Genomic DNA, 27,631 nt, shown 5'->3' on the forward strand with positions numbered 1-27,631 from the left:
GATTCTATTATGAAAACACTGGTCAATGTAATACCTCAGACACTGAACAATAAATAAACAGTAATGTTCTCAGATGAATTAAAGACCAATTAATACATTAATTTGTATGGACGAGCATATTTGTTAATTCCATGGAATTACCTAAACACAAGTTGTTTTATCGCAAAAAAAGTCTCTGTCTGATTGGTGTTCGTTATAATCGGTTCTAATGCTTGGCGTAGAAAGCACCACAACGCCTACCGGCTTCTGTAGCCCCTTAAAGGAAACCCCGCGGCGGCCGCCGGTGTGATTGACGTCGGAAAGGAAAAGACACAAGATCGGATTACAAGATGGCGGACAGCGGTTTGTAGAGAGGAGGTCCAGATACACTGTTTTTGTGTCTATAGCGGTGAATTTTCACTTTGTTGCTTCAATCTTCCATAAAAAGAAGTCTTGTTGTAGTATGCTCGAGAACCTGTTCTTTTGCAGAACTGTATACTACAGACTCGGTAGGGCGCTTGGAACATGCGGGTAGAAACAAAGTTCAAAGCTCTGGGTTAAGAAATATATTTTATTTAGAGAGGGTGAAGAAGTGGGAAACCATGTCGGATACTCGGCGGCGTGTAAAAGTCTACACGTTAAATGAAGACCGGCAGTGGGACGACAGAGGAACTGGACATGTCTCATCCACCTTTATCGAACGGCAGAAGGGTATATCTTTGTTGGTTCGGGCGGAATCAGACGGTAAGTTTTTTTTGTGTGCCTGTGACCGTGTTAAAGCGGAGCTGTGGCATGATTCTCCAGCATCTGCAACTGCTTATCATTGAGTATGGAGTAGCATTAACTTAGCCTAGCTGGGCTGGTAGGCCGCAAATGCCACGGCGCTAGTGCACTAACGTCTTACTATGCGACTGTTCTTCTTTAGATTTAGCCACATTAATAAGTTTGCTAACTTGCTTTCCGACCTTAGCGAGTTTTTTTCGCGTTAAGTAGTTAAACAGCACATGGTTTTACTTCCCGAACCGGTTGTGTAACTGCATGGCTGCAAGCACTCAGGTTAGTTCAGCCGGCTGAAGTGGATGCTAACGCCAACAAACTTCGCAGCCAGTCATTGTTACATTGTTGGCTAGCTAAGTGATAGCCTTCGGTAAGTTAATGATGAATTATGACTGTTTTAAATGCTGGGTCGTTTGTTTGGTGTTGTTTGTATAGCCTCCATAACACAGAAAGCTAATCAACTAAGAAACTGAACTTTTCTGTAACTTGGTACATTTCCCAAGTGCATGCTAACTAGTTAGCCAGATGGCTAACTCTTGTTGAACGTGTCCCAATTCGTGGGACTTGTGCCACTGCTTTGTTTTTACTTTGGGTTATTGGTGGGTACGTTACATCTTGCAATTGTTTCAAATGTAACGTTAGCTCACCAGATAAGGTTTAATTTGTTATGTATGCTTCGCTAGGTGGTCGCTACCAAAATTGACAAACGCGTAGCGACCTGTTATTGGAAATGCCATTACCATTAGCCATCCATGTTGTGTAAGTTAGCTGGTTTGCATAAACACCTAATTTAATGAAGACAAGGCTAAACTGCTGTTTCTGGTGAATGTTGTTCGAAAGTATAAAACAGTTTACCTCAGTGTGTTCAGGTTTTGTATAACGCTGAACATAATTCTATATAATTGAAATTTAATCTTAAAATAGCTCTCGAATTGGTGTGACTGGTGTGGTTATTTTCTTTTATTCTAGGTTCGGTTTTGTTAGAATCCAGAATCAGTCCCAACACAGCATATCAGAAACAACAAGTAAGTATGAGGTGGACATATGTCGTGTGCGTTAATAGAACAGTTTAGGATATTGAATGATATTGCATTTGAATTTCTCAAGCTTTACGAAACGTTCATGTTGGTGGGCCTTGAACTGTAAAATTTGCATTGTCCGCTAAAACATGTGACGCCACATCGGTAGGCTGTCTTAGCAACCTTACATCGTTTTTGTCTGTAACAGTTAGTGCATGAGATGTTAAGTCAAACTATTGTGGGGAAGTTTTGTCAATACAATGGAACATACTTTTTTTGTAAAGCAGAAAAAAATTGTTAGTTTTCTTGTGATGTCAAAATGCATTATTGTACCTTTGAGTGGAGTGTTTGCCAGGCTAACCACAGTATAGTTGGTCATGGTAAAAGGGTACATGGTTTACAGAGAGAAGTGTGTTGTCATGGAGGTGCCAAACAAAGTCAAGAAGTTTGCAATTCTTTGTTTGCATCAGGGTGCTGTTTAAATTTGTGCTCAATTGTTTTTCCTCTGAACAGGACACATTGATTGTTTGGTCTGAAGCAGAGAATTATGACCTGGCTCTGAGCTTCCAGGAAAAGGCAGGCTGTGATGAAATCTGGGAAAAGATTTGCCAGGTCAGTTTACAAGTGTGCAAAACTTTCATAAAATGCACTGAGTAATGAAAATATGAAAGTAGTCTCTCAGATGTGGAAACATATATTCAGTTAAGATGAAATAAAAAATGGTTTTCGTTTGTTGCAGTCCTACAGCTGTGGATTCTGACAATGTTAGTACCTTGTACTACCTTTCCACAATTACTGTTAGTGTACAGTATGGATTTATAATATGAAGATAAATATGTGAAGAGGATTCAACTAGCTGCTGGCTTTGCCAATGTAATTAAGATAAGAAAGTGTAATGGGACTGACCTTTGAAGTGACACAGTAGGGAGAGGCTAACACATGAAAGGTTGTTGTTGTCAGCGGAAAACTTGCTGTGTCATTCATAAACGCAACAAATTCATGGTGGGAGGGATATTTTCTGTGCTTTTAATTCAGTAAAAAATGCAATATGCCAATGTAGTCTACTGTAGATGTTAAGGCACCCCCAACATTTGGAAAATTGTTTGGCATGTACGTGATGGGGAAATCAGAAATCCCAGTACTTCTCACTTTTATAAACAATACGGGTTCACTTACTACCTTCTGAGTGGGCACAAGGCTTTAATTATTGTAAATTGTTTTGGTGCTGCTTTCTTTTTCTTTTTTTAACGAATAATTGGAATTTTGGTGAAGAACACAGTTCTGTAACTTACCGTGTTTGTGTTTGTCTGCGTCTCTCTGCATGTGCGTGCCCTGTCTCAGGTACAGGGGAAAGACCCGGCGGTGGAGATCACTCAGGACCCCATTGATGAGTCGGAGGAAGAGCGCATCGAGGAGTTGCCAGAGACCAGTCACCTGGTGGACCTGCCCCCGTGCGAGCTGGCCAAGCTGGAGGAGATCGCCGACCTGGTGACCTCGGTGCTGTCCTCGCCCATCCGCCGCGAGAAGCTGGCGCTGGCGCTCATGAGCGACGGTTACATCAAGAGGCTGCTGCAGCTGTTCCAGGAGTGCGAAGACCTGGACAACCGCGAGGGCCTGCACCACCTCTACGAGATCGTGCGCGGCGTGCTCTTCCTCAACAAGGCGGCGCTCTTCGAGGTCATGTTCTCGGACGACAGCATCATGGACGTGGTGGGCTGCCTGGAGTACGACCCCGCCCTGGTGCAGCCCAAGCGGCACCGCGAGTTCCTCACCAAGACCGCCAAGTTCAAGGAGGTGATCCCCATTACGGACTCGGAGCTGCGGCAGAAGATCCACCAGACCTACCGGGTGCAGTACATCCAGGACATCATCCTGCCGACCCCCTCCGTGTTTGAGGAGAACTTCCTGTCCACGCTCACATCCTTCATCTTTTTTAACAAGGTGGAGATAGTCAGCATGCTGCAGGTTAGTCTTCAATCACTCAAATGGCACTGGTGCCAGTAGCTCTGCTCAAATGGCACTGGTGCCAGTCGCTCTGCTCAAATGGCACTGGTGCCAGTGCCATGTCCTCCCAGCATAGCGCAGCTTTGTCCAGCTCCAGGCCTGTTTGGTCTCAGCTCCTCTTTCTTGGCGCTGTGGTATTCAGCTTTAGGTGAGATGTGGGATTTGGTACAGATGAAAGGAAACTCTGTTTATATACCTGTGTTCATATTCTGTGAGCCCACAACCTGTATAACTTGCTTTGCTGTTTGCCCTGCGGTCCTGGATCCACCCATCTATAGTAGGGATGGGCATTTGGGTGATTTTTAGTGCTTGAGTACCCAGGGACAATTTTGAGAGTTATTTGAATTCTCGTTGTGGGGGGGTTCTGTTACTTTCATGTTTTTACCATTTCCGTGATTTCCTCCGTTTTTAGTGTTTTCTGTGACTTTTCGGGAGTTTCTGTTTGGGAACTTCAACCTTAACGTAGCTTGCATTGTGATTTGTAGCCTATAGGCTAAGCCCATAGCATTTTAACCATATTGCCAAATGCTGGGACTCGAGACTAAGTGCGACAATAACTTGTCTGTGACAATATGCTTCATCAGAGACTCAAACCTCGCAATGTACGACATACTATACCAAAAAAAACTTGAAAGACATTACAACAGACACGTTATTATTTTTACTAAAACATATTTGAGTAGGCCTAATGCAGTTAGAATATCTCCCATGTTATGTTGATGTGCAATGGTTCTCTCCAGACAGCGGCGGTTGATTGTGTGACTGAGTTTGGGGTGTCACAGGAGACCTCTTAATTTGACTTGTTCTACTGTGTTGTGCTTACTAAGTGTGCTATTTCCTTATGATTAGCCACCAGTCTCCCCTTCTTTTTTCACATTGGTATTTCAGTCCTCTGCCAGCTAGGGACCACGATAGCCTCTTCATCAAACAGTAATCCCATTTGCACCACCATGGTCATCTACGTTGGTAAAGTAATAGACACTAATTAAGCACAGACGATGATTGACAGCGATGTTTACAAGTGACACGTGCGTGTTCAATTCAGTTGAATGGACTTACTGCAGTATTTGTAAATGTTGTACTGGCATGGGCATGCTAGTTTTAGTTAGAAGCCGTGGCAAATGCCCACATGAAAAATGAGAGCCATTGTGTAACATTTAACTTGGCATTAGTTTGGAGAAAATAGTTTGCAGCGCTTGTTGAAAATGTGTCAATCGGAATAGGCTACATGCATCTTGTTTTGCCTTGCTCTTAATGTTCTCCATGTAACGCATCTTCTGGCTTGGGCATTGTTTAAAAACTTTGACAGTGGTCACAAATTTGAGAATTTCAGGGAAATTACTTTAGCAAACACTACTCACTAGAGCCACAAGTTAAATGCCTTGAATTTGGCAACAAGCTTTTAAGGATGTCTTTATATGCTTTTAGCATGTAATTCACATTTGTCAGACACAAATGCAGTCACATTTTCAAAGTCAACATTATACTCCAGTAAGCATTTCTTGATGCTGTCTGTAACTGAGAGGTAATTCATAGCAGTTAGATACACTGTCAGCAAGATCGGTCGTGAGGGATTTCCCTAGAGGAGCAAATAAAGTATGTAAAACATTATTGTCTTTGGCTTCTGCTGGTTTGTCTGTGACCACAGTCAGTTGTTGAGTTTTTCTTTTATGCAAAGTAGCGGTCTGCAGCACGTACTCCTGTCGAAGTTGTCAAGCTGACTGAATCTCCCCCTCATTACATGCTTGTTTACAAATGCACGCTATTTAGGCATTCTGCTTTTTCCAGTGGAATATTTGCACTTAAGAATGCATCGGTTATCTTGAATGACATTACGCTCATGGCTGTCTTTTCCCCTGCTGACGGATGGTTCTCCCTTGGTGTAGATCTCGGACCTTAATTCACGTTTCTTTGTTTGTAAATGTCGGCCTGTTTGCTTCTTGGAATTTATTGATAAATTGCAAGTTGTGCAAAAGAAATTCAATGTGTCAGTATGTAGTGTATCAGGTGGATACTGCTTCACTTCTTTGCTCCAAGACATGCTTTTTGTAGCATTTAATTGTTCATCCAGCATGTCTGCTTCCTAAACTCCTTATATGGTGGGGGGAGCATGTCATGCTTTGAGAATTGCAGAACTCGATCAGCCTGTGTTCTTACTTTTACATATTTCATTTCCATGGTAGTGCACCTGCAGTAGTTCCTCCATGCATGTTTCTCAGCAACAGTCTCCACCCCCTGATTCCACCTCCCACTGTCACTCATCTACTTGCATTTTACTGCAGGTCTCCTTAAGCCCTGCCCCCTGAATGTGTCTCTCTCTAGTCCAGCTTTATTATTTGACTAGTCAGGATGAAGTAAGCTGTCATATTTTTGTTTCTACTTGTGGAGTTGTGTAGATAAGTGTTTCTATTGCTTGCTGGGAAATAGCATTTGTACTGCTTTACCTGATGTTTTGGTATTTGGGCACCGATTCTGTCCTATCTGATGTTAGGTTATGAGGGATTAAAGACATGCATTGTGTTTACTGTGGTATTCTTGTTCCCTGAAAAACAGGAAGATGAGAAGTTTCTGACCGAAGTGTTTGCACAGTTAACAGATGAAGCCACTGAGGGTGCGAAGAGGAGAGAGCTGGTAAGAGCTGGGGAGGGGGCGGGGTGGGTCTGTGCTATTTAAAGGGCCCCTCACAGCAAACCATCCCAACGGATGAAGCAACTTCATCTCGGATGAGGATGAAGATGATCATTCCTGCGCAGTGTGTTAATGTAAGGTCTCTGATTGTGAGTAACTTTTTTTGCAGGTGAACTTTTTCAAAGAGTTTTGTGCGTTTTCACAAACGCTGCAGCCACAAAACAGGGATGCCTTCTTCAAGACGCTGGCTAACCTGGGGATCCTGCCTGCTCTGGAGATCGTGATGGTGAGTGAGTCCGCGTCTCAGCCCCTTACTGCACAGGGTCCTAATACAGAGGACCACAAGCAAATCGATCATGCAGCGATGTGCGCTATTGGCTGCAATGCTGGACAGTGAGGTTGATCTTGAAAAGGGCTTTTTTCAGACTGTATGCGAGTAGTTGTGTAGCTGTGTGCTGTCTGCTGGTTTGGCGCTCATAAATGGTGTGGTCCCGCAGGGTATGGACGACCTGCAGGTGAGGGCAGCAGCCATAGACATCTTCTCCTACCTGGTGGAGTTCAGCCCGTCCATGGTGCGCGAGTTCATCATGCAGGAGCCCCAGCAGACCGATGACGTGAGTGTGGGGTCGCCTGAGGCAAGGTGTACGTGGGGCTACCCGGGGGAGGGCACGCATCTGTTAGCATGCGTGCCTGTACACAATTGGAAACTAACTGTCTTTGTGAAGTTCATCTGTGCTTTAGCAGAGCCTGTCTATGCTAGCATCCTATATTTAATTTCCTATAATTACATATGCAGATCAGTGTTTTAATTGATGTGAACCCTATCTACAGTAAAATGATTGTATGTCATAATTGTGTACCCTGAGCATGACAGCGGTTAAACGCCTGTAAAGTTGTTTGTTGGTCCCCTGACGTGTGGCCATGCCTCTCCTGCAGGACGTCCTGCTGATCAATGTGGTGATCAAGCAGATGATCTGCGACTCGGACCCTGAGCTGGGCGGAGCCGTGCAGCTGATGGGCCTCCTGCGGACGCTGATCGATCCGGAGAACATGCTGGCTCCCACCAATGTAAAAATAAATACATAAACACACCCTGAATTACACTGTCCACCTCCCCATAGAGAACACTGCATTACACTGTCCCCTTCCCTATGGAGAACACTGCATTACACGGTCCCCTTCCCTATGGAGAACACTGCATTACACGGTCCCCTTCCCTATGGAGAACACTGCATTACACGGTCCCCTTCCCTATGGAGAACACTGCATTACACTGTCCCCTTCCCTATGGAGAACACTGCATTACACGGTCCCCTTCCCTATGGAGAACACTGCATTACACGGTCCCCTTCCCTATGGAGAACACTGCATTACACTGTCCCCTTCCCTATGGAGAACACTGCATTACACTGTCCCCTTCCCTATGGAGAACACTGCATTACACTGTCCCCTTCCCTATGGAGAACACTGCATTACACTGTCCCCTTCCCTATGGAGAACACTGCATTACACGGTCCCCTTCCCTATGGAGAACACTGCATTACACTGTCCCCTTCCCTATGGAGAACACTGCATTACACTGTCCCCTTCCCTATGGAGAACACTGCATTACACGGTCCCCTTCCCTATGGAGAACACTGCATTACACTGTCCCCTTCCCTATGGAGAACACTGCATTACACTGTCCCCTTCCCTATGGAGAACACTGCATTACACTGTCCCCTTCCCTATGGAGAACACTGCATTACACGGTCCCCTTCCCTATGGAGAACACTGCATTACACTGTCCCCTTCCCTATGGAGAACACTGCATTACACTGTCCCCTTCCCTATGGAGAACACTGCATTACACGGTCCCCTTCCCTATGGAGAACACTGCATTACACTGTCCCCTTCCCTATGGAGAACACTGCATTGCACTGTCCCCAGCAACATAATGCTACGTTCACGTCATGAGAGAGAAACCACAACGAACCACAAGACTTCCCATTGCTCCCACTTGGAGGTGTTCACACATTGTACACTTGTTGGGGAAACTCCAAAAACTGTATAAAAATACAATCTTAAGCATAAAATTATATGATTTTGTTAACTTGAATGGTTCGTAGTCGGTTTGGCGTTTGACTCCTCTGTCTTTTTTCCATTTCCCTCAGAAAACGGAGAAGACTGAGTTCCTGAGTTTCTTCTATAAGTACTGCATGCAGGTGCTCACCGCCCCTTTACTGGCCAACACTGCCGAGGAGGACAGCAGTAAGGGTGAGCTTTACACACGCTGTTCATCATCACCCAAAATCTGCTCTTATTTTATTATATCGTGTCGGGTCGCCATTTTGATGGCAGTAACTAGATCCCACTGAATTTCCTCGGCTGACAAAACTGGCAAAAGCTCTGCACTGTAGCTGTTGTGCCTGTAATGTGACAGTTTTTGAGAAAAATGAATCATTACAGAAGTCTGTAAAACATTTGTGCTTCAGATTCACTAGAGGGAGCCACCAAGATCAATCCAGTTTGTCCCGGTAAGCAGAACATTCTTTCCCCCGATTTAATGTGCATGCGAGCGTCTCCCTCCTCTTTAATGGTGTGTGCTGTGCTTCTGGCCCGGTCTGACAGATAACTTCCAGACGGCACAGCTGCTGGCGCTAATCCTGGAGCTGCTGACGTTCTGTGTGGAGCATCACACCTACCACATAAAGAACTACATCATGACCAAGGACCTGCTGCGCCGGGTTCTGGTGCTCATGAACTCCAAGCACACTTTCCTGGCTTTGTGTAAGTGCCTCGCCCCTACTGTCTACATCCGCATCACGAGCTAGGCCCCGGCCAGCTGCTGGTGCTAGTTTGGTTTGGGGACTCCTAAGTAAAGGATAAATGAGATTGGTCAGATTTATGGCCTGATTAATCATGGTAATGAAGTAATCTTAAAGGTGTGCCCCCCTGTCTCCCCATCCCCCACAGGTGCCCTGCGTTTCATGAGGAGGATCATCGGTTTAAAGGATGAGTTTTATAACCGATACATCATTAAAGGGAACTTATTTGAGCCAGTCATCAATGCCCTCCTGGACAACGGGACCAGATACAACCTCCTCAATTCTGCTGTCATTGAGCTCTTCGAGTTCATCAAAGTGGTGAGTCTGCTGTTGCAGAGTCAGTGATGTAGTGCGGTGGCTCAGCTGTGTGTGTGTGTGTGTTTGCATGTTTGAACCCATAACTATTAAGTGCTCCACACCCTTTGCAGGAGGATATCAAGTCCCTCACAGCGCACATAGTGGACAACTTTTACACAGCGCTGGAGTCCATCGAGTACGTGCAGACGTTCAAAGGTCTGAAGAGCAAGTACGAGCAGGAGAGGGAGCGGCAGAACCAGAGACTCAACAGGTGAGTGGCAGCTTGTCTCTCGCACCGCACCGTGGAAACAAGTGACTACTGCTCAGATGTGTACAACAATTACTATTACAGTCATTACTATTAGTATCATTTATCATATAAATGGAGGTAGGTAAAACTCTTTTTTTTGATTGGGGGCATTTCGACACCTAGGTTCCAGTAAACTCATAGGTCACTGTATTGCAAATTTGCAGTGGACAGTTGTCCTGTTTCTATGTGAGCGCACATAGCATGCTGGAATGGTTGTAGTGTGACTGCTTGTTCAGCGTGTCCTTTCTCCTGCTTGGTAAGGTACCGGAGAGATGCTCGGGCTATGGACGATGATGAAGAAATGTGGTTTAATGAAGACGAAGATGATGATGAAGGAGAGCCTGTGGTGGAGAAGAGCAGGTCTGAAGAAGACTTCCCCGAGAGCTATGGGAAATTTATCCAGGCAAAAAAAGGTATTTTACTGCCATTCTCTGCCTTATCCCTTTAACTGTAGCATATTCTAATGGCTAAAAACCCCTTTAGATTTAGCATATCCTAATGGGTAAAAACCCATTTACCTGTTGTGTATTTTAACGGTAAAAAATTCCTTTATGTGTAGTGTATGCTAATGGTAAGCGTGCGCGCATGCACACACAGCCGTTTCTCCCTGGGACTGAACTTCTCTGAGCTGTGTGTGCAGTGAGCGAGTGCAGAGCCTGCTGCTTTGAGCTCACAGTTTCTCATTGTGCAGCAGCAGCTAACGGTGCTAACAGCGCTAACGGGAAGCCCGCTGTGCCACCGCCCTCCCCCGCCAGCCCCAACAGCTCCAGCGCAAAGACCACCTTGCTACCTGCTGCCCCCCTGACCAAGGTGAGCCCCCTACAGCCCCCTCCCAACAGCCCCCTCCGCTTCACACTTCCTGTTTGAGCCGCTCTCCGCTTAATACACAGTCACAGAATTTTAAAAGCTTATAGACCTGCCCAGGTGTGCGTGCGAAACACTGCATGTCGTAGCTGGTAACAGAAACGGATTCCCATAATGCATCTTTACTCTCGTTGCCTTTGCACAGACGGGGTTGGTTGGGCTCGTGGATTACCCCGATGATGAAGACGAGGAGGAAGAGGAAGAAGAGTCACCACGAAAGCGGCCTCGCCTGGGAACATAGAGGCGGTGCGCCCCCTTCTGGTCTTTTAGTCCGACAGTGCCACTGTCCCACTGCCCCCCCTGGACTGTGAGACCACTCCCCACTCCCAAATACCCTCCCGCCCGCGTGCAGGAGGACCGTCGTCCCGGCGACAGCATGCCGAGGCCCCGCCCCCTCTGGCAGGGACAGCACTTCCAACCGCCTCCCACCCAGTCAGGCAGGCAGGGCCAGCGCTACGGTTACGGATGCCTGACTGGCTTCAGATCCTAACACTCGGGGAGGGGGTGGGGGGGGATAGGCAAAAAAAAATAAAAAAATAATAACACAAAAACAAACATAAACCGAACTTAGTTCCAAGGAGCAGGACTCAAAACTTTGAAACTGGGACAGTTGTTGACCCCTGTGTTGGAACCGCGGCAGCCAGGAATTCTGTATTCATAATTTTATTAAAGTACTGTACAGCGTGTTTTTCTTTTAAATCATTTTGCCCCTTTTGGAAGATTTTAAAAGGGGAAAGTGGAGCCTGCAAGTGTGATTTTGAGCACGGGTCGCGAGGGTCCGTTTCCCCTTATTTTAATTCAGACACTGGTTGCTTTGTGAAGGGCGGAGCTGCTTTTAATGGCGTGCGTTAAAGTGCAGTGAAGCCGGCGCGTCGCTGGCCTGAGAGGGTGGGGAGGGGGCGTCCGCTCTGCCGCTGGGGGCCAGGGCTCAGTCACTCGTCAGGTGTGTGTGCGTTCCTTCAGCGTTCCTTCAGGGAAGCCTCCTTTTACTGTACAAACCAGCGTTGAGGAGTCTTTACTAAGCCCCGCCCCGCCCCCCCTCAGTGCCCTGAGGTGCACAGGACTGTATGAGTGAGTGTTTTTTGTTTCCGGGTGTTTTGATTCGGAAGGACCGGGACGGGGGGAGAGACGCGTGTCCGAATACGCGCCCCCCAGTCAGCGCTGCTTCTGAAAGCAGACGGCACCAGGCATTCCGATCGACAGTCCGCTTTCAGAGCATCAGAAGAAAAGGAGCAAGCATCTCATTCTGAGCAAGCGCAGACTGTGCAGGGGCTGAGTGCTAACATTTCCAAGAGGACGATGTGTAGAGAAAATAGTTTATTTTTATTTTTTTTGGCCATAGAATTTTGTACAAGTGCGTTTACTACCACTATCTCCATTCTACATCATTTGTATACATTTGATATTTGAAAAGGTTTCAGATTAAATGTTACCCTGGCATTAAAAACTCTCAACCTAGTCTTATTTTAATGGTTTGCCTTTTTTGTGTTTTTGTTGTTTTTACTTACTGTCTGCTGCATTGGACATGTGGTGTGTAAGACTGCTGCCACAATACTGTAAATGTACAAAATTACAAATGTCATTTGACTTCCACCAGGCTGGATATTTTACAGACCATCGTCACCTGATCACACTTCAGTCCATACCATTAGTTCAAATGTATTAAAAAGAAAATGACCTTGTGGAAGTGCAATTCATTCACTGTTAGCTAGCCAGGACATTTGCCTTTATTGATACTATTTTTGGTAATCGAGGAATTTTAGACAAGCTTTTTGCCCCCAAATACTGATGTTCCTTATGGAAACATACTCCACACATTAAAGCACATGATTATGCTTTGGAAGCTGGTTATTTTGGCTGGAGTTCACAGAAAAACTCACTGGGGGGGAAGACTGAAGAAGTTTCTCTCCCAGAATCAGTTTCTGTGCGAGCCTGAATAATCTGCCACATCTACTCACAGATGTGATTTTTCAATTTGCACACTTCATAAAATCACATTAGCATCAATTCTGTTGAATGGGCAAAGATGGCCTTCCCTGGTCATTACAGTGGTTAAGTCTCTTAAGCCCTGTTCTCTGAAGGTACTGTATCAGACGAACACAGACTAGCTTACTCTGCTGAAGCAGCCGATTCATTTACTGCTGACCCACTTTCACACACGGACATCTTTTGTGTTCGTGAACCCTACTATGGTTATATGCATACCTTGTACGCGTTTCTGGGTAATGACTAATTTGGTCCATTTTTAAATGGTCTTTGAAGTGTCATTAGTTTTACAGCTTTAATTTGGCCAATTAACATTTTTGCTCTGCACAATAAGCAACCGTCCCTGGGTCTGCAAGTGCCCCACAGTACTATGTACACAAATTCAGACTATTGTCAGTGGCTGTAATTCAGCTCTGATTAATGTGTGCAATATTCCAGCATTCAGTTATGTTGCTGAACAGCATACAAATAGTATGTCTTCAACATTCTGGAAATTGATAACACTTTTAGACAGGAGACCTGAAAATGCTAATGTGCCTTGATTGGGTACAAGTTCATTCAAATACTGAAGTTTTACTTTCGTACAGTTCATATCTTAACACAGTTGGGCTGGGCTTGTACCTGGAGGGGATGTACCTGGAAAATTATATTTAGTTTGCTATTGTACTTCCATTTTAGTAGGCAACAGTGGTTTGGACTATGACACCTAGTGAAAAATGAGTATATATAAAATGTATTTACTAAACAGTCTGTAGGTCGTCAAAGAATCTGTACATAGTTTCTTTTTGTAAAGTCTATTTAGGACTAAGAGGTTTCAATATTCTTTTCCATTAAAACCCATCTGTCCACTGGCACCAAAGCAGAATCACAGCAGTCCATGCATGATCAAGGGAAGGTCAAGCCCTCATTCGTAGGTAGGAAAAAAACGATCTTCTTAGCATTACTTTTTAATGACTTCCTCCCGCAGCTTTTCTGCCAGGTGCTTCCTTTTCTGCAAGCGTTTCCTCTCTTCTGTAGAGACGTCCTTTCAAAAGCAAAAACACACATCAGGTTCTTAATTGTCTCTTCACAATACGGTCTCGACAGAAACGAAAAAGGAATGGAAGAGGAACTACAGATCACCTTTTTAGTCGGTGCCACTAGGGGCGCACTTCCTGTTTGTGAGCCATTGAGCCGATCAGCTGCTACGCCGTTAGCAGCGACGCTCCTGTTGGTGGTTTCCCCCTCCTGTATGCATTGTGCCTGAAGAACAAGGTCAACAATCCAAATAACAATAATGTGCTACTTGCGCATGACAATTGGTTAGTGTTAAACAGTCTTACAGGTGTGGGTGTGGTTAGGGTTAAAGAGCTTTACAGGTGTGGGTGTGGTTAGGGTTAAAGAGCTTTACAGGTGTGGGTGTGCTTAGGGTTAAAGAGCCTTACAGGTGTGGGCCGCTGCTCTTTCTTCAGGGCCTGCAGTTTATCCCTTTGCTGCCTCAGATACAGCGCCCTCTGCTGGAGCTGTTCCTGCTGTGCCGCTGACAGCTCCTACACAGTACACACACAAGTACACATCAGAATGCGCTTTCAACACTGAGCAAGCCTCTTCTGAAGTTTGGACTTTGATCTACAGAAAGAATTGAGCTAAAATATTCCAATCTAAAAACTTAATCATTGAAATGTTACTTTTCTACGAAGCACGGTCAGTGTGAGTGTCCTAATGCTGCAGGACAGACTCACAGTGCAGCACAGTCAGTATGAGTGTCCTAATGCTGCAGGACAGACTCACAGTGCAGCACAGTCAGTGTGAGTGTTCTAATGCTGCAGGACAGACTCACAGTGCAGCACAGTCAGTGTGAGTGTCCTAATGCTGCAGGACAGACTCACAGTGCAGCACAGTCAGTGTGAGTGTTCTTATGCTGCAGGACAGACTCACAGTGCAGCACAGTCAGTGTGAGTGTTCTAATGCTGCAGGACAGACTCACAGTGCAGCACAGTCAGTGTGAGTGTTCTAATGCTGCAGGACAGACTCACAGTGCAGCACAGTCAGTGTGAGTGTTCTAATGCTGCAGGACAGACTCACAGTGCAGCACAGTCAGTGTGAGTGTCCTAATGCTGCAGGACAGACTCACAGTGCAGCACAGTCAGTGTGAGTGTTCTAATGCTGCAGGACAGACTCACAGTGCAGCACAGTCAGTGTGAGTGTTCTAATGCTGCAGGACAGACTCACAGTGCAGCACAGTCAGTGTGAGTGTCCTAATGCTGCAGGACAGACTCACAGTGCAGCACAGTCAGTGTGAGTGTTCTAATGCTGCAGGACAGACTCACAGTGCAGCACAGTCAGTGTGAGTGTTCTAATGCTGCAGGACAGACTCACAGTGCAGCACAGTCAGTGTGAGTGTTCTAATGCTGCAGGACAGACTCACAGTGCAGCACAGTCAGTGTGAGTGTTCTAATGCTGCAGGACAGACTCACAGTGCAGCACAGTCAGTGTGAGTGTCCTAATGCTGCAGGACAGACTCACAGTGCAGCACAGTCAGTGTGAGTGTCCTAATGCTGCAGGACAGACTCACAGTGCAGCACAGTCAGTGTGAGTGTTCTGATGCTGCAGGACAGACTCACAGTGCAGCACAGTCAGTGTGAGTGTTCTAATGCTGCAGGACAGACTCACAGTGCAGCACAGTCAGTGTGAGTGTTCTAATGCTGCAGGACAGACTCACAGTGCAGCACAGTCAGTGTGAGTGTCCTAATGCTGCAGGACAGACTCACAGTGCAGCACAGTCAGTGTGAGTGTTCTAATGCTGCAGGACAGACTCACAGTGCAGCTCAGTCAGTGTGAGTGTTCTAATGCTGCAGGACAGACTCACAGTGCAGCACAGTCAGTGTGAGTGTTCTGATGCTGCAGGACAGACTCACAGTGCAGCACAGTCAGTGTGAGTGTTCTTATGCTGCAGGACAGACTCACAGTGCAGCACAGTCAGTGTGAGTGTTCTGATGCTGCAGGACAGACTCACAGTGCAGCACAGTCAGTGTGAGTGTTCTGATGCTGCAGGACAGACTCACGTTGAAGGGTTTAGAGATTCCGGCCTCTTTGCTCGCCTCCTCCAGCCATGCCTCGGCTGCTTGGCCCCCGCTCCTCGCCCCCCCAGTCTTCTCTCCCCCGGTCCTCTCTGCTGACGAAGACCCAGTCCCCTTTAAGGGGGCCCTCACTGCTGGGGGCATATTGGGGCCCACACCGTCCTGCCCTGTACAGCAAAGGACAAAACAGTGACCATGCCCAGGAAAGGGCTAGCCTTCCTCTAACTCTGTGAAACTACAGGACTCCAACCAGCCTTTAAACCTGTAAGCCTGGTCACTCCACACAATGAATAATGAATATGCCATTCCTTTGCTAGTTGAAAGCTTCTCCCAGAATTCCTTGGGATAAAAAAATATGTACATATTGACTGTGTTCTGAATTTCAGACGTGTTGCTTCTCTACTGATAGGAAATCTTATTTTGTGAAATCACATAATTGGAAACAGGAGACGTTCTCTCTTTAAGGGAAAAAGTAAAGCAAGAAAAACATGACTGTTTGAAACACCATCACACTGCAGGAGAGACGGGAAGGAGACCTTGTCCAGTGTGCCTCAAAGCCAAGCTACTCTGGTCTTCCGTTTATCAAGGTAAGTGTAACACTAATGTCATTCAAATAACTGCAAATTATTGTTTAATAACATTAATTGCTAAACACAATACTTAATCTCAAACGTGTTCACCCCTGAGTTGAAGTTCTGGGTACTGGGTCTAATTCTAGTGTATTACTGCATATAAGACTGGCAAAAGGGTGCTGCATTAATCTCTAGTATTCCAAGAAGAATCATATACCAGAGATCAAACCTTACAGTCCCTGTATGCTGTAGTGCCATAGAGTTAACATACCTGGAAGAAACCTGACAGATGCTGGAGGACTGACTGCTGCACTCGTCTGTACACACTCCCCTGATCTGGAGCCAGCCTCCTCCTTATCTCTCTTCCCTTCTGCACTGCACACCTACAGGGGCAAGTACACACATCACACACTAATATCACACACTCACACTGCACTTAGGTTTTTCGGCAGAACTGTGCATAGTCCACAGAATTGAACATCTGAAGCTACTGTGTGGAGGGGATAGGGCACACACACTACTCCACAGCATCACAATGTACCCTGCTGGTTGGGACGGCAGTTGTGCTGGTGCCATTGGTGAGCATGGGCGTAGGAATTTGGCTGCTGGCCACCGATTCTGGCTGCCCGCTCCTCTTCACCTTCCCCTTTGCGTGAGAAAATACCATAGAGATCAATATTCATAAGAACCACTGGAAAATACCATAGAGATTGGTATTCACATCAGCCACACTACTCCTTGAACTGCTCTGTATTGTTATTTCAACAACCAAAAACAGGCCCTTGAAGTTCATTGAACTGAAACTGAAAGCGCACAGCCCAGTGGCACTGAACTGCTGCACATGCAGCGTTCTCCAGGTGCACGACTGAGGAACCCTGCCGTATGTCAGCCCAGTTTTCCTGGGGTGCTGACTAAACAGCCTCGCTTATAAGGCACCTTGTGAGCGCTCGGTGGGTGGGTTGGGGAGGGCTGCCGTTGTTCGGCGCTGTCCTGCACGGCCTGGTCCAAGCTGCTGGTGGATGCAGAGCCCGAGCCCTCCTCAGGCTGCGTTCTCATGGACATCTCCAGGTCGTACTCCTCCTTTGACCTCCTGCAGACAGGGGGAGACGGAGGCAGTGGGGGGGGGGGGGGGGGGACACCAGGGCCATGACAGGGATCAGCGAATTTATTTTGGGGAATGTGCTGGGCTCATCTGGATTCACCTGCTCTTCAGACTGCTGATCAGTCAATCAGCCAAACAGTAAATCAGCTCTACTGTACCTATCAATCAATAGATCTATTATTCAGCTCCTCCGTATTAGCTGAATAGACTTGCTCATTCTTACTTAGTCTGTTTCAAGACCCATGAATAAGCATTCTACAAACCCGTGCTATTACTATGACTTTACTCACTCAGTACAGCAAGCAGGGTGGCTTAAGTCTGGCCGAAGCTCTGAGCTCTTCAGCTGACAGTGGTGTGAACTGGGCATGCCTCCCTGAGTCACAGGGTCTCACTGAAGCACACATGCAGCTGATGTTTCCCCACACATCTCTCTGTGCCTGCACTGCCAACAGCTCACATCAACAAGATGTACGAGGCGTCACTTCAGCCCACTTAAATCTGATTCTCAAATTAGTATTAAAGAACAACTGAATATCCTGACCAATATTTATTTTCATATGACCCTCTAAATAGCATTCCTGGATTTGCTTCAACTGCTTAATTGAATTAAAATTAAACCTCCATGCTTCCAGACCGTTCGCTGTAGGGTTGGAATTAGCCCTACCAACTCAACGGAACCAACACGCCCCTCATCTACTTACTGACAAATGACTCAAGCCAACCAACATGCCCCTCATCTCCTTACAGAGAACAACTCAACCCAACCAGCAAATCAACACACCAGCATACCAGTGTACTACTAGGCTCCTACAGCTGATGTTCAACACTGATTCCATCAGTCTAGAACTTACCAAAATTGTCCTTTGGGTTAAATATACTGCTCAGTTGCCTTTAAGTATAAATCCCCACAACCCAATACTGCCCAAAGCTTTAAGGAGCTTAGGCCACCAGAGACACACAGCTTGTAAGATTACTGCGAGTTGCACCAATCCCATTACGAGTCCAGCTTCTGCAGCCTCCAGCAGGTGGATGCTAACACCTGGAGCTAGCACTTTAACCATGTCTGCATGCTTCATATAGCAAGTGGATGCTAACACCTGGAGCTAGCACTTTAACCATGTCTGCATGCTTCATATAGCAAGTGGATGCTAACACCTGGAGCTAGCACTTTAACCATGTCTGCATGCTTCATATAGCAGGTGGATGCTAACACCTGGAGCTAGCACTTTAACCATGCCTGCATGCTTCATATAGCAAGTGGATGCTAACACCTGGAGCTAGCACTTTAACCATGTCTGCATGCTTCATATAGTAAGTGGATGCTAACACCTGGAGCTAGCACTTTAACCATGTTTGCATGCTTCATGTAGCATAAATCATCTGAAACTCTATACTCCCACCTGCAGATGGCAGGCCAAGTAGATGGGAGCATCGCACAGTATGATGGTATCATGCATTCCCACCCAAACAAATAACTGAATGTGGAATAGAGCTAAAAGTGACATTTTTAGCTATTTTGAAACCGCAGGACTCGTATGCTGTAGTAAACTGAATTCACCCCAGCCAGATGAGCCAAGAGTCAGTGAGGGGCCAGAACCCTATACATTTCCCTTCTCAGTGTAAACAGACAACAGAACTACAAGACCCAGGTAAATCATCCAGAGAAACAAAAAATAGTGATGTCATAAAGAAGCCTACTCATCACACCCTGACATGATTCACGCCAAACTAACACATAATGAGCACTGCTAGATACATGCAAATGTATGCATGTATCCTACTGGTTTGCTTCCATGAGGAAATTCAGAATACCAAGGCCTAGCTAAAATATTTATACAAAGTCCATCCCTCCTGCGGTACAACTGCATTACTCAATGTTATAAACACATTTAAATTCACTTTCCATATATGTATTATGTCCTGCTGTAATGACACTAGTATTTTTATATGAATAAATCTACAGCCTGTGCTAAACTGTGTGCTTCTCTTTGGTGACAGAGCATCCTGGTAAATGTATAACCTGTACATGGACCTGGGTGCTGTAGGCCAGGAGAACAGAACAGCGGGAACACTCACTTTAGTACCTCCTGCAGGATTCTCATCTCCTGCTGCTCCAGCTCGCTCATCATGTCCATCCCATTGGTCAGACAGTCTGGCAGCATGCCTGTCACACAGAGAGACCGTCCACATGCATCAGACACCAGATTCAGACTCCAACTGCCACCATGCAAATATCAAACACCAAAGCAGGGCTGCAGTCAATCTCCCACAGGAATATCAAAGGTATATATGGTATATGTCTTATCTTGGAGTGCCACATAAATATTTTAACTTTTTATCCAACTGAACTGCTGACTACAAGACTGGATTTCTGATTAAGCTTAATGAATGCAGATGGCCATGTGCAGACAGTACTGACTGTTCACAATGCAGACTAAAGGTTTTAATAACCTTCATAATTGTGCATGCACAGTTTGATATCCATGCTGTAGTGAGGATTTGGCTCAGTTTGATATCCATGTTTTAGTGTGGATTGGCTCAGTTTGATATCCATGTTTCAGTGTGGATTTACACAGTTTGATATCCATGTTTTAGTGTGGATTGGCTCAGTTTGACATTCAGGTTTATTGTGGATTGGCTCAGGTTGATATTCATGTTTTAGTGTGGATTGGCTCAGTTTCATCTCCATGTTTTAGTGTGGATTTTCCAGTTTGATATCCATGTTTTAGTGTGTTGTCATTGCACGATCTTGGGGCAGTGGGGGAAATGCAGAGGTGCAGTACCGTTCCTCTCCTTTATGACACGCAGTGCCTGCAGCTGCAGCTCCACGTTCTTCTGCACCATCAGGGACCGGAACATCTGGAAGTCGTCTGTGGCCAGAACTGGCTGGAACACGGTCTGCGGGTGAGTCATGGGTGAGGGAGAATCAACAAAAGCACATTAGAGAGCAGGTCCTTTCACTACCACAGTGCCTGGCATTGCTACCTCAGACACTCATGGAGGGGTTCAGAGTGGCTCAGTCAATAAAGGCATCATGAATGCAGGCTAGGCTGTGTTGCTATCCGCCTACAAGCAATGGCAGAACATTCTTTTCTCCACTGTGTTCGGTGGGCCATTACAGTGAAAGCCCCCTTTGCTATGCAGTAGAATCTCATCTTATCTAATTGGTGCTAGCTCTCCCGTGGTGCCCTACAGCTGCTGAGTGTAACGTGCGTGCTGGATAATGTATGCAGTGGAGCTGCACGGCTGTAGGAAACACAATGTTCCTTTTCCCAGTTCAGAAGGACTGAACCCTTTGACTCCTCCGGTGGTAAGCCTCCTCCAGCAGGGCAGGCTGAAACGACCCCATCTAGGCCATAAGCATAATCGCTCCTGCAGGCTTTTTCTGGCGCAGGTAAGACCCAGAGGGCCCTGCTTGGGCCCAGAGACACTCAACCAGAATAGCGCTTGACCGCCATTCCTGTGCTAAGAGCAGGGCCTTAATCCTGTTATACATCTGCCTGATGTAAGGTACATCACACTTAAGGCTTTCTCAAGTAGCGTCTTCTCCCAAAAGGACCAGAAGATTGCCAAAAAAACAGGTAAAAAAAGAGGAAAAAAACAGGGAAAAAGCTATGTTTTTAAGATAATACTCCTTTGTGCAGAACAGTATAAACTCTTCATTATGGATGTCTTTCATATGTATCTTAGACAGAGGAAGGACTCTGTTGAAAGGTTTAAAGTAGTTTGTGTGATAGTGTGCAGCTGCATATCTTCAAATCCACGTGTTAGTAGCCAGAGTGGAGAGCAGACATGCAATACATAGAGGAACATATTACACTGCACAGTCTACAGAGGGATGATATCAGGAAGCATTCAGTTATGAAACTACAATAGAACCTCTCAGATACCAATCATCAGGAATGGAATTTGATGTCCGAAATGTTCATAACTGAAAGTCCTGTGAAAATACACCTATTATATATAATTACATTATTTTATTGATTTGAAATTTTAAGTTACTGTAGCCTTATTTTTTAATAGACCACTCTTTGTTTTTAGTAAACCTTTATTTTAGATTAAACAATAACCAGTAATGGAAATCATATTAGAGCATTGACTATTTTCTTTCTAAATCAACTGCTTTCCACATAAAAAAATCTAAAGTAAGCTCAGGTTCATGTTTGTGGAGTCCAGAGTGAGGCTCAAATCTGAGACTCTTCCATCCACTCAAACCCCCCTCATTTCCCCTTTGGGAGATAAGGGAGTGTGGATGGAGGCCTGTCTAGCTGCTGCTCAGAGGACGTTACTTCACCTGTAGCGCCTTGGACTTGGCGAAAGGAGATGAGCATGCTTCTGAAAACTGCTGCTCACTGATTCCCACTTCCTGCATGTAGTGTTCCAAAAGCTTCTCGACCTGGTGTATAAAAACACACAAATCACTGCTCTGAGTAGCTCCCTGATGTCTAGTCTGCTTTGAAAAATGTGTCACAGAGAAAAATGACCTACTGATCCATTCAGCAATGGAAGTAGAAATATTGTCAGCTACTTATTTTGCATACAACATAAACATGATTCTGTAATTATAAAGAGACCCAGAACACAAAATAATTCAGCAAAAGTCAATTACTATTTCATGACAATACAATAAATAAATGCTGACTATTTCTGAGCTCCACAGGAGCATTTGAGGAAATAATTGCTAGAATAGAAGCATCATTTGGTTTTTTAATTTTGGAATGCTCCAGTGTATCAGTATTCCATGATTTTCAAACATGATTTATGGGTAATTTTGTTTGTACCTGTCAGAAGCTTATGTGATGAAAGATATAATGATGTTATAAATTATTATTGTACACAATAACAGACCTACTGTCCTAGAACACTGTCTTCAGCTCTTGCACTTGTATTTAACTTATTTTCTATATAATTAAAAAAATTGTTTTAAAATATTGGCTCCAAGTGTTTGGCAGCAAGAGAGGTAGGTTAGGTGCAGAGAAATGTGCATTCTGACTGGGATTGTTTAGTGCAAATGGAAATGTGAATTCTTACGTTACCATTTAAAATGATGAAATTCCCTGACAAACATTAAATGCTTTGACAAGGACATATTTACAGTACTCCTGCAATAATACTAATGTTTTTGTGGATTATGATTAATTTACTTAATATTTTACATGTACCTGACATCACCTTTCTGGTTATCAACATTCCTTGCATAAACAGTCCCTTGGGTTTCACTTGGAAAATAAATGGTGAAAAATAATAAGTATTAGTCCATCATTAAAGGGGAAGTTCACCCAAAAATGAAATTATGATATATTTCCACTTACCCCGATAACTATCTATCCATTCAGATAGTTTTTCTGAAATGTAATGACTTTTCTAGATATCCCCTGCTGTGCTGCAGCTTACCCTGACACAATGGACTTCAACAGACCCATATTTTTTGTAGGGCTCAATGTACCAAAATTGACATTCAAAAAATTCAACAGCAATGTCTCTTTTTAAATATAATGCCACCGTTACTCATGAACATCCACTGACTTTAATTTGCGCACGGTTTCATTGAGAACTGATACTTCTACAGAAGCATGTCAACCCAGTATATACACGCAGTCTCTGACCAGAGTGTTACAGTTTGTAGTCCTAAAATCCGGAAATCAGTTTGCATTTTTGAGCCATGGGTTCCCTCTGCAGAGGTCCAATCTTTTTTTTGCCATAGGATTTTTGATTAATGCAGAAAATAAGGTCTGTAGTTAACATAAGACTAAGCGAGTTTCACTATTTGTTTTACGACAAACAGATAAATTACACCCATGAATATCTCAGTCATGAATTTCAAAGCTGCTATGTGCTTTAATAAAGTTGCTAACAAGTTGCTATATTGAAACTACAACGAACAGTTGCTTTCCACCAACGTCTTGTCATCACCACACAAGTTTCATACTAGTCCATCTGCACAAGCCTTTCATCGGATATACACAGTGAAATTGAGCGTGCATGTATGCGAGAGAATGCGATCGTGCAAGTGTGTGTGTGAGCATGCATGCGTGTCACAGAGAGTGTGTGGGTGTGCATGTGTGTGACAGAGGGTGATTGTGCATGTGTGTGTGTGAGCATGCATGTGTGTCGCAGAGAGTGTGTGGGTGTGCATGTGTGTAACGGGTACCAGTAGCAACACCACATCTCCCAGGCATTTACTCACCAGGTCCTTGTACTGCTGGTGAATTTCTGTGTACGTCAGTTTATTCTCATCTTCATTATCAAAAACTGGGAAGGAAGAGCTTACGTAAGACTGACAGAGCATGTTTCTGCTTAACATGTTAATGCAGTATAACAGCATATGAGACCATACAAATTTCATGACACAAAATTTAATTAGCATCTGAGATTTTACTGAAAGAGAAATGTCCTAATGAGGCAGTATATATGACACATGGACGACATATAGGTAACAAAGACTTTTTGATTTGCAATCAGTGCCCTTTTTTGGCACTGTAGGTGGCTTCTTTTAAACTGTGGCTTTCTTTTAAATCCATTTTAAATCGTAAATTCTCAGGACAATATGTTGTTCGGCATAATATCTAATTATGGGGGCAAGTTATTGTTAAGTAATTTATTACTTGAGAAAATTAAATACAAACAAAAGTATCATTTTTTATTTGGATCATTAAAGTGCTCTGTATTGCGAAAACAGAAAAAATAGTCGTGGGCAAGCGCAGTGGGACCTTGGTTACATACATTAGGATATTCAAACGCAGCGAGGAAGGTCCGTGCGGCACTGAGGGTGTGATCGGAACTCCCTCTGCTCCAGCACCCACGGCGACCCTGACCAGGATCAGCGGGTATAGATAATGGACGGGTGGATATATATTGTTCGGGTACCTACAGGACGGTCAATAGCCTACTTAAAATGAAAACTCATCACGTGCCGTTAGTTGCTTGTGTTGGTGTGTTGCTTGCTTATTGAACGCTATGGCTGCGATAACGACACGTTCCCCACGGGAATACCAGATACAGTATGCCTTTCTACAGGTATTGCGTTGCTTTTCAAAATGTAATAACAATAAGTTTGTTCAGAATTGGTTTGTTTGCCAAGGCAAACTGCTTGGCTAGATAGCCTAGACCACCATTGGTACCACGCCCACATTTTGGTGGGTCTGATGGTACCTCCGTATTCCAATTGACTATTACAAAGTACAATATGAAAATGAATGAATTAGCTTGCCGTGTCTGCAATTGAATAGAATTCCTTGGGAAACATTGCATATGCTTATACTCATTTGTCACGATGTAGTGTACTTTTATTGCTGGCCTCGTCCCGTCCGTTTGGGTGAGGACACATTAGCCTAGACGGCCATTTCGGCACCGTGAGTGCGGAGATCAGAAAACATGCATCGGGCAAACTACAGCAACCCTCGACTGTACCCTGCTAGCGGCTAGAAGTGAGCCGATTACAGCCACCGCAGATAGTTTACCCAGAGCAATGGCTGGCGCAAGTGCGTGGAAAAAATGGATAGTACGCGAACAATTATGTTGCTATGGACATCTGGAAAGATATAGACTGTAAGGACGCACCGAAATGAGTGACATACCTAACTGATGTCAGCTGATATAGCCTACTTCAGCTCGCTAAGACGGTGCATTTAAGAATATGCAATTATAACAGAACCTTACAAACCGCAAAAATAAATAAATAATATATTATCTAGATATTTACCCAATAATCACCGAGTATTTGAAATGTTCATAACTGTATTAGCCTACCTGTACATTTGTTTTCCATAAAGTCGGTGACTGGTATGACCCATTCGGGACTCCCCAAATAGCCGGCGATGCTCTCCACGACCCATTCGCTATCCTCAGCCATTTTGACAGTTGGGGCTCCGGAGATGACAGAATCACCCTGCTATCATAAAAGATGCCCAGATCAAATCTGAGGCCGCAGGCATTTGTTGTAACTGCCTTCTCGCTTGTATACTGCAGGTTAATTGGGGACTCAAGGTACGCACACTCGCATTTTGGACTACCCGGATGGATTGTCTCCTAATCGGCTCCTATGGTAACCAATTACGTCAATGTGTTGCGTTTCATCCACTGATAGACCGTTCTAAAAGGCACTTCATGACACATTATATAAAATAAAACAAAATTCAGCAGGATAAATATGGACTATTACTGTAATATTTGATATGCAGTACATTCGAGAGTGCACTTCAAAATACCAGGAACATTTATAAACAGCCAATGAAGGGACAGACTGAATAAGTTGCACTAAACCTGTGCTGAAAAAAAACTGAAAAAGGGTAGGAACAGATATTACCGTACCTGCCAAAATACACTGGTGGCACCTGTAGCTACAGCACTATCACAAGATAGCATTGGTGAACGCCACGGCGCATTCCCGAACAATTGGCGCAGATGCAATGGTTCTGCCCTTGGCCCGTAGAAGGTGTAGAAGGTATCAGAGTGTGCTCAGTAATCTGTCCGGCAGGATTGAGATTTATTCCTGGCACAGAGAAACAGTCCTGGCACCTGCAGTCTGATTGGTGAGGTGGCGCAAGGATTTACAGTATCTGATTGGTTAAACTACCGAGAGAAATAAGCACATATAATCCTCCAACGTGCGTCTGTTCTAGACCTCATTGTGGTATGAGTACATTTGGCTTGTTAGTGTGTCATATGGGAGGTTTCTTAATTCATTTAAGTCTTACAGCATAATGAGTAAGTCACAGATGTGCAGTGAATTTGGACACATTTCTCTTTAATAAAACAGCAAACATCACATATTACCTTCATAATTTTTTAATTTAGAGTACAAATTTAAATTACTGGTTATTTCAGAGCATTAACAAGATTATAAAATAAATATACATATACATTCCTTTGCATTTAGAAAATATATTGGGGGAACAAATGTAGTAAAGTTAACTTGTAAGGGCAGGCCATGCAAACAGGCAACATGCCAAATAGAGAAAGCAGAGCATAAAAAGGAGATTACTTGGTATCAAAGCATTTGCAATGCATAGTACTTAATTCAGCTACTGTGAAATCACTACAGCGTTTACGTGGAAAATGCTGAAGTGATTATAATTAAAATAATAACTCCTCCCCGTCTTGACACTTAGTCCACTAGATGGCAGTCATACTCCAATGTAAATGGAGTATGACTGTAAATGTAAATGGACTAATTCCTTGAAAATAAATCCTCACATAAGGAACTTCCACTGCAATGGCACAAAATTAATTTTGCAGGTGTAAGATTCTGTAAGAATTTCAGTCCTATTTGATTATTTTGAAGGGTTTCTATGATCCAATTAAAAAAATGCTAAAATGTGATCACGTGTTGATAGCAGTTAACCTGAAGTGTTAAGGAATTAAAGAGTGTTTGAGTTTGAAATCAAGACAGTAGTATATCATATCTGAAAACTGATTGGGTTACCATAGTCTAGTCAGTTTCATCAATTTATTTTTATTTAAGTGTAGAGTTCAGAGGTACATAGCCAGAATTTCATTGTATATATCTTTTGTAAATATCTAGAATAAAATAACTTATAGCAATAATTGAATTCTATGTTTAAGAAAAAAGGATAAATATTTTAACTTCTAGCCAAGGTAACGCATGAGATCAGTTTTAGTGCACTAGCGTATTGATATTGGTACAACATGTGTTTGTATTCCTAGGGGGCAACGGTGAGCCATATTGCAATGTTCAAGAGAGAACACAGGTGCCAGAAGAATGAGAAGAGGAAGCTTAGAAATGATCTATGCAATCTCAAACTGCTAACATGCATAAAAATCAGTATGATAAATTTGTTCCTCATAGGTTTGGTTATAAAAACAATGACTGATTGTATTACCCTGGTTCCTAATAATACAACATCTCTTGTTTGGAGCAAAGTAAAGTCTTGTACATACTATTCTCATGCTACTAACTATCTGAAAGTGTTTTTGTGGTCATCACTGGAGTTTTTGCGTGCTAGACACATAGTCATTACAGGTCTGCAAATTAAAAGAAAGATTCTTATTGAATTTATGATCAAACAGTAAAAGACCCCCCCCCCAACCCAACCCAATATGGGCATCTAGTTCAGCTCAAAATTAAAGTGCTTCTAACTGGAGAAAATATATCTGTTGCATGTCTACATGCACCAGCATATTGATAATATACCACTAAAACACTCTTATTATTTTCTTTCTGTCATGAGAAAAAAATAAGCAGCTCGGTCTTGGATGAGTACCGTA

General features: G+C 44.1%; 2 protein-coding genes and 1 long non-coding RNA gene across 7 annotated transcripts; 2 read left to right on the forward strand and 1 right to left on the reverse strand.

Moving 5' to 3' along the window:
• The first annotated feature begins 273 nt into the window (after positions 1-273).
• Positions 274-12,143, forward strand: LOC118217579 (serine/threonine-protein phosphatase 4 regulatory subunit 3). Of its 3 annotated transcripts, none has more exons than XM_035399470.1 (16): positions 274-723; positions 1,726-1,781; positions 2,289-2,387; positions 3,117-3,740; positions 6,333-6,410; positions 6,577-6,693; positions 6,905-7,021; positions 7,344-7,475; positions 8,561-8,663; positions 8,882-8,923; positions 9,018-9,176; positions 9,363-9,532; positions 9,643-9,782; positions 10,083-10,234; positions 10,516-10,631; positions 10,831-12,143. In XM_035399470.1, the coding sequence occupies exons 1-16, from the start codon at positions 582-584 to the stop codon at positions 10,924-10,926; spliced, it is 2,343 nt and encodes a 780-aa protein (XP_035255361.1). In that variant the 5' UTR covers positions 274-581; the 3' UTR covers positions 10,927-12,143. The 3 variants fall into 3 exon arrangements, with proteins under 3 accessions (XP_035255361.1, XP_035255362.1, XP_035255360.1); XM_035399469.1 differs by having other exon boundaries at positions 275-723; positions 10,513-10,631; XM_035399471.1 differs by lacking the exon at positions 10,831-12,143 and having other exon boundaries at positions 10,083-10,233; positions 10,511-10,631.
• LOC118217583 (cilia- and flagella-associated protein 36-like) lies at positions 11,990-25,906 on the reverse strand. Of its 3 annotated transcripts, XM_035399476.1 has the most exons (13): positions 25,715-25,906; positions 25,154-25,295; positions 23,592-23,656; positions 21,699-21,800; positions 20,188-20,302; positions 19,481-19,568; positions 17,239-17,392; positions 16,844-16,948; positions 16,574-16,685; positions 15,716-15,897; positions 14,096-14,200; positions 13,794-13,913; positions 11,990-13,695 (listed from the first exon to the last, which is right to left on the reverse strand). In XM_035399476.1, the coding sequence occupies exons 1-13, from the start codon at positions 25,766-25,768 to the stop codon at positions 13,612-13,614; spliced, it is 1,428 nt and encodes a 475-aa protein (XP_035255367.1). In that variant the 5' UTR covers positions 25,769-25,906; the 3' UTR covers positions 11,990-13,611. The 3 variants fall into 3 exon arrangements, with proteins under 3 accessions (XP_035255367.1, XP_035255369.1, XP_035255368.1); XM_035399478.1 differs by lacking the exon at positions 16,844-16,948 and having other exon boundaries at positions 25,715-25,905; XM_035399477.1 differs by lacking the exon at positions 25,715-25,906 and having other exon boundaries at positions 25,154-25,527.
• Positions 24,243-27,306, forward strand: LOC118217584. The gene is made up of 3 exons (XR_004763225.1): positions 24,243-24,421; positions 25,373-25,448; positions 27,071-27,306. It is a non-coding gene; the product is annotated as an uncharacterized LOC118217584 (long non-coding RNA).
• Positions 27,307-27,631: the final 325 nt, after the last annotated feature.

This window comes from Anguilla anguilla, chromosome 18, assembly GCF_013347855.1.
Source record: "Anguilla anguilla isolate fAngAng1 chromosome 18, fAngAng1.pri, whole genome shotgun sequence".
Taxonomy (NCBI): Eukaryota; Metazoa; Chordata; class Actinopteri; order Anguilliformes; family Anguillidae; genus Anguilla; species Anguilla anguilla.